General features: G+C 48.4%; 1 protein-coding gene across 1 annotated transcript; it reads left to right on the plus strand.

Annotated features, from left to right (window-relative positions):
* The first annotated feature begins 1,248 nt into the window (after positions 1-1,248).
* Positions 1,249-1,914, plus strand: LOC105190499 (uncharacterized). The gene has a single exon (XM_011153267.2). The coding sequence runs from the start codon at positions 1,249-1,251 to the stop codon at positions 1,912-1,914; it is 666 nt and encodes a 221-aa protein (XP_011151569.1).
* Positions 1,915-13,080: the final 11,166 nt, after the last annotated feature.

The raw sequence follows: 13,080 nt of genomic DNA on the forward strand, positions 1-13,080 counted from the left end.
TACCCAGTCCCGACCAGTATTAAACAACTGAGGCGATTCCTCGGCATGGCCTCGTGGTATAGGCGGTTTCTGCCGAGTTTTGCGGGGGTTAGCGAGCCTCTCACCCGGTTGCTGAGGAAAAAGAGTCGGTGGGAATGGGGCGAGGATCAGCGCAGGGCTTTTGAGGAGATTAGAGGGGCCTTGGCGACGGCTCCGATGTTATCGTGCCCCGACTTCTCGATACCGTTCACGCTGCACACCGACGCGAGTGCCGTCGGGTTAGGGGCAGTATTAACACAGACCGTAGACCAGGTCGAACGGGTAGTCGCGTTCGCGAGCAGGGCGTTGTCAGATGCGGAGCGACGGTATAGCACCACGGAGCAGGAGTGCTTGGCAGTAGTGTGGTCGATACGGAAGTTCCGCCCGTATTTGAAGGAATATTCGTTTAAGGTTGTTACGGACCACAGTAGCCTCCGCTGGCTACACCGCCTGCAGAACCCAACTGGTCGATTAGCAAGGTGGGCCTTAGAGTTGCTCGAATATGACTACACGATCGAGCATCGCAAGGGAGCCCTGCACCATGTGCCCGACGCGTTATCGCGTATTCCGGAGTAGAACGGAGGAACTCCGTTTGGCGGGTCGGCAGTCGCCGCGGACGAAGAGCGCGACGAGGAGGGGGATTCGTTGTCGGGAGTCACGGACGCGTGGTACCGCCAGCGCTACGAGGACGTTAGGCGGGATCCGCGACGCTTTGCGACATGGCGAATAATAGACGGCCACCTATATTTTTTGCGACCTCACCCAGTGGTCTCCGCGTTCGCGGAGGATTTAAACCAGTGGAAACTGGTGCAGCCTATAGAGGGGCGGTCCGAGGCATTAGCCGAGGCCCATAACGAGCCTCAGGCCGGACATTTAGGGGTGGAAAAGACGTACCACCGCTTGGCGTTCGCGTACTTCTGGCCGCGCATGTTCCGCGAGGTAGTCGAGTACGTCCGGAGTTGCGACACCTGTCAGCGAACGAAGGTGGAACAACAAGCGGCCGCCGAGCTCATGGGACGGCGGGCGGTCGAACACCCGTGGGAAGTGGTAGCCGCGGATATAATGGGACCCTTTCCGCGGAGTCGAGCTGGGTTTTCGTACCTGCTAGTCGTGCAGGACCTATTTACCAAGTGGGTGGAATGCCGCGCTCTTAGAGCCGCCACGGGGAGGTTGATTAGCGAGGCCCTGGACGAGCTGGTCGTTTCGCGTTAGGGAACACCGCGGTACTTGATGACTGACAATGGGACAGAGTTTGTCAACAACGATATTGCAGCTTTTGCAAGGGATCATGGGATCGAGCACACGACCACCCCGCCGTATCATCCACAGGCGAACCCCGTGGAGCGGGTGAACCGAGTCCTCAAGACCATGGTGGTGGCATTTATTGAGCAAGATCACCGAGAGTGGGATCGGCGTCTCAAGGATTTTAGATTCGCGTACAACGCGGCACATCATTCGTCGCTGGGGATGTCGCCGGCGTTTCTGAATTTGGGACGCGAATTAGAGCCGACCGTGTCGTTGCGGCGGCGTCGAGAAGGGCGGAAGGACCTGGATCCGGGTAATTCGGTCAATTGGTCTGAGCGGAGAAAGAAATTGGCGCCGCTCGTAGATTGGGTGCGAGAGAATTTAGCGCAGGCCTACGAGCGGCAGGCCGGCCGGTATAACTTGCGTAAGCGACCGGCGATTTTTGGTGTTGGCGATTTCGTGTGGAAGAAGCAGCATGTGCTGTCGTCGGCGGCCAATTATATCGCGGCGAAATTGGCGCCGAAATATTCGGGGCCGTTCGTGGTGACGGCACGACGGTCGAGCGCCGTGTATGAGTTGGCTGATGAGCCGGGTAAACCAATAGGAAAGGTCCATGCGAAGGATCTCAAACAATATGTACCTCCCTTGTAGGCTCCCTGCGATGGATTCCGCGGAGAACCCCCGTCCCCGTCCGACACCCAGCACCTGGCAACGGGCCTGGGTGCTGGCGGTGGAGGCCGGGGCTGAGAGGGTCGCGCAGCAGCGGCGAGCCGGGGCGAACCCCGAGGCGCGGCGAGTGGCCGCCGAGATGGCCCGCTGGGTAGCGGAGCCCGAGCCGGAGTGGGCGGCAGGGGATTGGCTACTCGACGAGGAGGAGTGGGGCGGAGGGCGTGGCCGCGACAGAGGAATGGGCGAAGGTGCGTGTCCGCGCCATAGATGCGGCCCGAGCCCGTCCGCGGCGTTGGGTGGCGGACTGGGCCCCGAAGAAGTGCTGGCGGTGCGGCGGAACGGGCCACCTCTTGGCGCAGTGCCCCAGTCCCCGCCATGAGCAGCCGAGGTGCTACCGGTGCGCCAGGCCGGGGTGCACCATGCGGACCTGCCCGCGCTGCGGACCAGTCTGGCGCGAGATCCACCACCAAGACCTGGACCTGGAGTGAGCGGCGTTGAGCGTTCCCGCGGCTGAGGGAAAAGGGATCGCCCCCCCCTTGCTTAGGCCATCGCATCCCTCACAGGAGCGGGCCGTTTTTCTTTTTTTTGTTTGTTTCCCGCGAAGCGGCCATTATTATGTAAAAAAAAAACTGTTTTTTGTGTTCGGGGCACTGAAAAAAAAAGCATCTTCGTTATTGGGTGTTTTGTCAGTTCGTCGATCCTTAGCCTGAGGGGCAGAGCGGAAACGGGGGGGTCATCCTGGAGATCGCTGGCCAGGACGGTCGGAGTAAAGCCGACCGCCTGGCTAGGGATCTCCAGGATGTTTTGAGCGGAGACGCGGTGGTCTCCAGGCCGACGAGGAGGACAGAGCTCCGCCTCGTTGGACTGGAGGACTCCGTGACAACGTTAATGGTGCGGGTCACGATCTTGAGGGCCACAGGCTGTCCCCCGGACGATCTCCAGATCGGGGAGATCAGGAGGTCGTCCGGGGGACTAGGGGAGGTTTGGGTACGGTGCCCGCTGGCACCGGCCCAAAAATTGCTTGCAGCCGGGGGGCTGATAGTGGGATGGGGTAAAGCCCAAATTAGAGTACTGGAGGACCGGCCCCTCCAGTGCTATAAGTGCCTGCACTATGGCCATATGGCAGCGACCTGCCAGACCGATAACGGTCTGGCAGGCCGCTGCTTCCGGAGCGGAGGGGCCGGTCACGTGGCACAGGGGTGCACTGCTGATGTGCGGTGCCCCCTGTGCCAAAAAGAGGGGCGGGATGCCGGCCACCGTATGGGTGGCCGGGCGGTCCCCCGGACTGCCCCGAGAGGGGGGGTGCCTCCTCCTCGCAAGAGGAGGAAGAAAAAGAAGAAGGCGGCACGCGGGGAAGTTGCGGCTGGTGTCCAGCCGCAGCTCCCGGCAATGCTGCCATTGAGGCGAAGAAATCGGTCGCCGGCACAAGCCGGACCGATGGGGAAGGGATGGGGGCGACGGAGGCTGGGGATATCCAGCCTCTGCCGCCCACGGATCGGGCAGGGCCAGGGGCGGGTGGAGCGACGGCCGCTCCAACTGCGCCGGACCCTCCTCCGGCGGTTAGGCCGGAGGGGGTCTCCGAGGCGGCGATGATGGAGGTTGAGGCCTCAGTCTCCCTCCTAGCGGAGGCGGGGTGGGAGGAGTGGAGGGGGTAATGAGCATGAGTAGCTCTCCTCACCCACTCCCTCACCCCAGGCCCATGAGATCTGCCGGTGCGGTAGTGGCCTCGCAGTGCTAGAGGCCCCCGCACCGGGACTCATGGGCCAGGAAGGAGCGGTCAGGAGTGGGCCGACCCCTTGTGGGAACACCCCTGACCGCGCTAGGAGGGACAGCCTCCCCCCAGGGTGTGACCCCCGAATCCGTTTTAGTACGGAGGAGGGAGCCCTGGGGGGAAGACCCACCCCCCGGGGGATGGGTGCTGCAGTTTCCCCCTCGGTTCCTCACCGAGGGGGGGGGGTCCCATCGGGACCCCACACACCTTTAAAAAACCTCCCCGTGGGTGCCACCTTGACGTGGTGGGGAGGCTTGAAGGTCCCGATGATGTACAGAGCTATACCGGCGGGGGTTTCGGCCCCTGGCAGGTTCTACCATGCCGGTGTGGTCTGTACGGAGGGACAGGACCAAGAGCACCCGACCGGGCTGAATGACCAGCCTGATCCATGACCAGTATGGTCACAGAGCGAGTGGGAGGAGATCACCATCCCTGAATGCATTGCACGCCGGTGCTCCGGCAACCGACAGGGATGACCTCCTCTACACTCGCTCTAGGAAGGGGACCTCTCTCTCCGAGGCATTGCACGCCGGTGCTCCGGCAGTCGAAGAGAGAGAACCATTTCCTTCTGCCTCGGTTGGACCGTTATGGTTAGACCGGGGTGGAGGGATGTACCCGCATCCAGGGCTTCACCCCATGGGGATCCTCCCCCATGGTGCCTGAGATGCGGAGGGGTACTCCGGGCCGCTCGGACGTTTCGAGGTCGGGGTCGGGGTACCCTATCGCGTCCTGAGAGATCCCACCCTCTGAGGCATTGCACGCCGATGCTCCGGCAGCCGAAGAGGGGAGGACCTCTCTCCCTCATTCGTCCCAGCCACGGCTGGGCGAATGGAGAATCCCACACCCGGGTCTGCACACCATGGGACTATTCCCATGGTACCTGGGGGTGGAGGAGTGTCCCGGGCCGCTCGGACGTATTCCGAGGTCGGGGTCGAGACACCTTCATGCGCCATCTAGAGGAATCATCCCCGAAGGCATTGCACGCCGGTGTTCCGGCAGCCAAAGGGAATGATCCTCTCCCTCATCCGTCCTGGCCACGGCCAGGCGGAGAGAGGTACTCACACCCAGGTCTGCACACCATGAGGGTTTGGAACCCCTCACGGTACCTGGGGGGTGGAGGGGTGCTCCTGGCCGCTCGGACGTATTCCGAGGCGCGGCCGGAGCCCCGGTGTGCTGTGCCCGAGGGAATGCGATCGCATCACCCTAAAGCGGACCCTCGGGCGGCGCTAGCACGCTGGCTGCCATTGGGGAGGCGTTCCAGGTGGGGTGCAACACCGGTGAACTACCTCCTTCCACGGGGCCCCCCGCGTGGCGGCGCTCTGCACGGTGCCCACATTGTCGGAGGTGTGGGACCCCCGAAAGCGGTCTGGCCACCAGAAATGGTGGTCAAGGCGCGTGTAGGGGGCGGGAGGCCTGTGCCGACGATGACACATTCCGTCGGCCCGTGCTATATGGTGCTCCTCTGGGGGAACTCGGAGGCTCCCCCTTTCCGGAGGGATGCGGGCATGCCCGGGCACCGGAGCCGTGCGGAGTTGTGGGTTAGAAACCAAAATGACATACTCTTTAATTTCTATTGACCTAACGGATACGGAACAGCGTAAGACGACCCTGGCAAATGAAATGGACATGACAGCTCACCGCTCTCGTAGGAGGGCACCAGCGACTGTCACCCCAAAAGACCATCCTGAGCAGATGGCAAGGAGGAAGGGACTGAGGAGTTCTAGATCCCTAGAAGCAATAAGGGACACAAAGAGGGACAGTGACAGGTCCAGATCCCCTAATGATATTGATGTCGTTGGGTTAGAGTCTGACTCCAGCTCACAAGAAGAGGAGTTGTTAGAGGAGGAAGTAACCATGAAAGGGAAATATGATATTCCACATAACACAGATGGAGAAACGGATGAGGAACGTTTCGTGGAAAAAGCCTTGAGAGGAAGAGGAAGGCCGACAACAACGGGAGAATATCATAAAAAGAAAATTTTCATGGCGAAAAAACAGGAATTGTTAAACCAAAGGAGGGAGGAAGACCTCAAAGGAATGGAAAATCCGCTAGTGGAGTTTCAAGACTGCTCAAAAAATAGAAAATACAAAGCGGAAGTTAAGAGACTCATGGAGCACATGGAGGAAGCCCCATTCAGGGAACTGACGTCCTCCGTATTAGAGGCGTCAATGAAAGTACTGGGCTTTTCGGTGAAATAAAAAAATCTTAAGGGAACGCATGTTAAAGTCTTGCGGGATGCTGCAGCTGCAATAGCTGCGGGAACAAATATGATGGCAAAATATATCTCCAATGATAAAAGCGGGGAGAACCTGAATATGATTGAGGAACTCAGGATAGAAAATGCCAGTCTTAAGGAATCCCTGAAAGACGTTAAAAAAGAACTAGAGGAAATAAAAGGGACGCTTCGGAGTATAAGGGAGATAACGCCTCTTGTGGCATTATCCCCCCTTCCTCCGAAACAAGAAGGAAATACAGGCGGGAGTATAAAGGGGACACCGCAGCTGATGTCGGGTGCCCCCTCGCCTCCGACCTGTATGAAAGGGAAAAAGGAAGGAACAGAAGGAGGAAGGATTACTCCTCCAATAGCGAATATGATGGAAGAGGAAGAGGAAGAACCCATCGGGATTATTGAGGTGCAGAAAGGCCTCATCCCAAAAGGAATGGTACACCCGGTGTTACGTCCTGTAGATTTAATTAGCAAAAATTCTTTCCCCTCGCGGATTTATATTCTCCTAATATAACTATAATAGGAATATATACATATATAAATATAAATTAGGAAACAGACCCATCTGGGGAACAGCCGTCGCGCCAAATGAAAGGCGATTCGGGAAAATTCCATAACAGGAAACAGTGCCCTGTTGTAAAAATCTATACCTGGGTAGTGTTCGCCACGTGTGTCCGTCGTCCCAGCTATAAAAACTTGAAACTCCGCGCTAATAAACCTTCAGTGAAACAAAGCAACTCAGAGCATCCCTGCCCTAAAACTTGAAACTCACATCTTCCCAATCCAAAACCATATGTGCCCAATCAGTCAACCAACAAAGCCTACTTCACTGATAGTTGTAAAATCTGATCCCAGCCTTTGATTTACGGCATTTTGATTTTTCCAGCCGTCCACTTGTATACATTTCTCTATCTCAAGAACCCACCACCTCTACGCTTGTCGCGCCTAACTCATTCAGCCAATCATATATCCACCTAAAACTATGAGACACTCACGCTCCACCCTTTAGCCCTTCCATATTCATATCTCCAGAAACTAACTGTCTCCTCCCACAATGTCTTTTAACTTTGCTAATGGCTGAAACTTTTTCCCACTAAGACCAATCCACCCCTTCCTCAAAGGCCATTTCTCTACCCACCCTGATAGCTTCTGCTTCCGATTATCACTATAAAAACCGCGGTAATCCGCCTCCGCGGGCACTGCTACTTCTACTTCTAATTCTACTCTGAAAAAGGCAGTCATACTCTCACTCGGATATTCTGTTTTGAGCATTCAGAATTTAGATTTCAAGTCAGACATTCAGATAATATATCTACGATTCATATATCCGAGTTTGTGCGAACATTCAAAGAAATCAGCAAAAGGCATTAGTGTTTGTGTTATAATTGAACAACCGGAAGGGAGTGGACGAGCACAACTTAACCTACCGAGCAGGAGCTACCAAACGACAATTTTATTTTTTGCTCACCTTCGGGATAACAGGAGTCAGCAGTAAGTTCTGTTTTTTTTTGCTTCTATCTTTTTTTTTATTTCCTCCTTCTTTCACTTCTCATACATACACACATATACATACACAGTCATTCCTCAACTGTATTAAACCGCGCCGTAATTCATTTTGTTATTATAGTCATTTTAATAAATCTGTTTATATTTCATTCTTTTTCCAATTAATTTCAAAATCACATATACCCTTCCAACAGTCAACTCATGGTCCTATCCCCGGTAAAGGGATTCGCGTCCCTGACCGAAAAACGGACCGCTCGTCGTACGTCGGTGCCCGAGTAAAGGGACCCGTCGGGTCCCTGACCCGTTCACTGATACGCGTGTACGAACGAGATTCGCCTTACTCGCGAACGAAAGGATTGCGTTCCTCCTCTAGGACGTAACATACCAAAATTTTGGGGGCTCGTCCGGGATGATAAGAGTGACTGTTGAAAAGGGGTATGAATACGCGGTCTAAATCTGATAAAGACGAGGTGGAAAAAACTTTCCGCGGAGCTGTCGAGAATACACCACTTCGTCGTCCTCGCGAGTTAGAATCATCGGAACAACCTCAACATACATCTACACCATTCGTGCCACACAACCAACAAACTACCACTAATACCACTGAAACATTTCCTGCTCCTATATCTGACGTAGATATTCAACTATCCGGAAAATTTTGAGTGATAGCCCACTTTCTCTCAGCGCATTTGGTATAACTCATTCACCTCAAAGAACTAATAAACCCCCGAGTCCTATCGCAGAAGTATCTGTCGAAGAAACTAGTTTTTGCGCTGAACCTACGCGGTATAAATCTTTTGATAATTCCTTATATTCTTTCCGTCTGGTTGTCACAGAAAGTGAAATTGATCCCAGCAGTAAACTTACGGTAAAAGATCTTACGGAACAAAGCAATCATAGAGAACAATCTAATTTAGAACTTATTACAACCACAGAAACCATGAACGATAACGTAGTAACAAATAACTCTTCCGCTACTTTACGATATGCCGTAGAGGCTGTTCCTTTCTTTGATGGTCAAAATCTACCTGTAGAATATTTTATAGAAGGATGCGAATTAGCAAAGTCCATGTTACCGCCCGAAAACGAAAAATATTTGACTAAAATAATTCAAACTAGATTAACTGGCGACGCTCGTCATTCTGTACAAGACCAGGATTTCTCGCGGAATAATCAGTTAACAAATTTTTTGAAACATGTATACGGCTCTTCTAAAAGCTTAATGCAATTACAAGTTGAATTAGGACGAAATTACCAACGGGCCGATGAAACGGTACTCACATATGCAAACAGAACGAAAGCAATAGGCAAACGTATATTAGAGGCACACCGAACCACGAATAACGGAGCAATAGATCGCTCTTATAAAACATCATTAGAAAATGAATTGGTTCACAGTTTCATCAGAGGGCTGAAGCCTGAAATAGAGCAAAGAATTGCCAAAAATTTAGATGTAACCGCAACTGTAGAAGAAGCTTTAAGAATTGAAAAAGAATTACGGGATATTTTCGAAATACGTGGGTTGCAAGGTTTTCAAGTCAATACAGATTTATGTCAAATATGTAAAAAATCCGGTCACACAGCAGATAAATGTAACCTAATATTACAAAATACAACAAGATCCTTGGGGACCGAAATCTTAGTCTGCCAAATTTGCAAAAAACGGGGCCATAGTGCAGATAAATGTAGATTCCGAGAAACTATCGGACAAAAGCCGGTAAAAATTGTACAAAGCGATTTCGTCTCATGCCAAATATGCTCTAAACCCGGTCATACTGCTCAAAATTGCCGTTCACTTAATTAGCAGGTTATATGCCAAAATTGCCAGAGACCTGGTCACGTCTCTAGAGGTTGTAGAGGTAATTCCTCTAATTTTACTAATATTATTTGTCAAATGTGCAATAAACCAGGTCATAACGCGAAGAATTGTTATTCAAATCCTAATCGGAATAATATTCCTAATAACGAAGTATGTCAATGGTGCGGGCGACGTGGACATCAAGCATCTCAATGTAGAGAAAGACAAGTTATTAATAGAAATTCTCCGAGAAATAACATCCAAATTATTTGTCAAATCTGCAATAGAACGGGACATAGTGCTCGTAATTGTCGCGAAAATCGGTCATCGGAAAATACTTCCAATTCTACAACACAAGATTTAGCAAATCAATGTAGATATTGCAAGGAAACGGGGCACACAATAGAAAATTGCGTTTTGAGAATCGAAAATAATCGTAAGAAACAGGGAAACTTTCAAGGGTCTCCGACGGCGGGCGCGAACCGGGGAGCCGACGGATCGGGGCGCCCAGTGATGACTGCACTAACAGAAAACACAATAATCGAGCTCCAATAATTAAACCGGTAGAAATTAATTTGAATAAAGAAAGCTGCGTGCCTACTGTTCAGTTAAGTTTAAATGGAAATAGTTATTTTGAAACTTTCATGTTAGATACAGGATCGGGGCCCAACCTTATTAAGGAAGCTCGCATTTCAGGAACTCCAGACTTAGATTCAACGCATATATTAAAATTAAACGGAATTAATAATTCACCCGTGTACACTATCGGAAAAATTACTAAGATAATTTTGGGAATTCCTGTTGACTTTCATGTAATTTCCGATGATTTTCCTATTCAATCTTGTGGGATATTAGGCAACGATTTTTTTCAACAAACTAAAGCTAAAATTGATTATTCAAAAGGTCACTTAGAAGTCTTAACCACTAAAATTCCTTTTTATTCACAAGAATCTGTAATAATTCCTGCGCACTCTAAAGCATTGTTTTTCGTGCGCATCGGAAATCCGCATATTAAAGAGGGATATTTACCCAAGATAACTATAGGAAAAGGTGTAGAAGTAGAATCAACCGGCTTAATAAAGAATATTGACGGTAAGGCTTACACTAACGTAATTAATTCTTTGAATACTGAGATAGAAATATTAATACCAACTATCAATGTACGACCCGCGATTTTAAAGGATAACGAGAAGGATAACGATATTAAAGATGGAAATATTGAGAATAATAGAGATAACGAAAAACCTAAAGATAAAGGGGAATATATTCTTGACCGCGAAGAAAGAGAACCACGAAATGCGGCATCATGCGACGGCCAAGGTACATTTAATTATATACATATTAACTCACCGGAGGAAAATCTCGCAACCCCTGTCGAATCAAGAAATGTTGAAAACAAAAATTTTGAAAAGGGGAATCAATCTCAACTTCCCCGCCTAGTGACGAAAATTCAGAATAAGAAGCAAGGAGCGACCTTCCATGCTCCTATTAAACAAAAAGAAAAAATTAATCAACAAAAAATGTTCGAATCGACTCTTCTTGTAGGATTAGGCAAAGACTTAGATAAGATTTCAAGGAAAAATTCCCAATTCTCCTATCCAAACCACGATCCTCCCGACCAAGGGGACAATTTCCAGATTCCTCGTCCAAGGGAGAAAGTGGGTAACCAGGAGGAAAAATCTCTTGAAATATATAATAACTCTAAGGAAAATACTCTAAAAACTAATGAAAGTATATATATTATCGAAGAAGAGTCACACGATAAGATACAATCGTATTATCCAGAATATAATTTCTCAAATGTAACTGAAAAGATATGTACAAAATTTAATGAAACTCAAGAGGGAGTATTTAAAGCTTCCTATGAAAATGTTAAAACTCAAAAAATTAAAAAATGCAATGAGAATTATACAGATAGAAATGAAAATATTATAAATGATGCTAACTGTGTGCCAGTAATTGATCTTTCAATTTTCCCTCGTAACCAGGAATCTTTACAATCTTCCAACCAAAATAATGCAATTGAATTTAAATGTAATCACGCTTCTAATAACAATACGACAGTTCTAGCTCTCCCAGTCTCAACTACAAATGCTGGAAAGCCTGCAGCAGCCGATTTCTTGACGAACGGACGAAACATTGACACGTCTCAACGATACGACGGAACAAAACAACAGTGCGATATAGACACTGCCACTTATCTCAATAACAATTTCATTAATTCAAAGTTGCATACAAACGTTCCCCAAAAAAAATCAAACCGACAACCATGATGACGAACGATTAGACAGACTATTTGACCTAATGGATTTTAACCATTTAAATAAAAACGAAACTAGTAGCATAATTGCATTAATACAATCTCATCAAGATTGCTTCTATTTGCCTGGAGAACAACTGACTTCGACGCACGTACTGCAACATCGCATACCGACTATAGACGAATATCCAATTAATACAAAACAATATAGATTTCCTCAAATTCACAAACAAGAAATTGACAAACAAGTAAAGAACTATTAGCCAATAGTATTATTCGGCCTTCTCAATCGCCGTATAATACTCCAATTTGGATTGTACCCAAAAAGGCAGATCAATTGGGCAATAAGCGATGGCGTATGGTATTGGATTTTCGTTTATTAAATGATAAAACTATTGGAGACGCTTATCCGTTACCTAATATAATCGACATCCTAGATCAACTCGGTGGAGCTCAATATTTTTCTGTATTTGATTTAGCTTCAGGATTCCATCAAATTGAAATGGATCCTCGCGATAGACATAAAACCGCGTTTACCACACCTTTTGGACATTATGAGTTTAATCGTATGCCTTTCGGTTTAAAAAATGCTCCTGCAACTTTTCAGCGATTAATGGACATCGTTTTATCGGGAATACAAGGACAGGAAGCATTTGTTTACTTGGATGATATTGTAGTATACGCATCATCTCTAGAAGAGCACAAACATAAATTCGAAAAATTAATGCAACGACTCAAAGAAGCTAATTTAAAATTACAACCCGATAAATGTCAATTTTACGCAGAGAAGTCAATTATTTAGGTCATGTGATTAGCAATGGAGGAGTGAAACCGGATCCTAAAAAACTAGAAGCTGTACAGAATTTCCAATACCAGAAAACACCAAGAAATATTAAACAATTTTTGGGATTAGCGGGGTATTACAGGAGATTTATTCCTGAATTTTCTAAACTATCAAGACCTTTAACACAACTATTAAAAAGGAAATACCTTTCCAATGGGGATTAGAACAACAACAATCATTCACAATACTAAAGAACGAATTATGTAAGGAACCTGTGCTGCAATACCCGATTTCTCAAAATCATTTATTTTAACAACCGACGCATCCGGTTATGCCATAGGCGGAATTCTATCTCAAGGAGTTATTAATAAGGATCGACCTATAGCTTACGCATCTCGTACCCTGAGTGAGAATGAAATAAAATATGATACTTACGAAAAGGAAGCTTTAGCAATAATATATTGTGTTAAGCATTTTAGACCGTATTTATACGGAAGAAAATTCACTCTTGTAACAGATCATAACCTCTAATGTGGTTTAAGAACGCTCAGGATGCGAACATGCGAATACTTCGATGGAGATTGAAATTATCTGAGTATGATTATGATGTAGTTTATAAGGCCGGGAAAACTAATGTAAATGCGGATGCATTGTCACGGAATCCTATTGACTCACCTTCAAGGATTGCAAGATGATAAATACAAGAACAAATTAAATCCAATGATCCAAACTGTGACTATCCTTTCAATGTCGCTTATCTTCCTTTACTAGAAGGACGCTTGGATAATTTCTCGCATCCTT

This window comes from Harpegnathos saltator, unplaced genomic scaffold, assembly GCF_003227715.2.
Source record: "Harpegnathos saltator strain DR-91 unplaced genomic scaffold, Hsal_v8.6 scaffold229, whole genome shotgun sequence".
Lineage (NCBI taxonomy): Eukaryota > Metazoa > Arthropoda > Insecta > Hymenoptera > Formicidae > Harpegnathos > Harpegnathos saltator.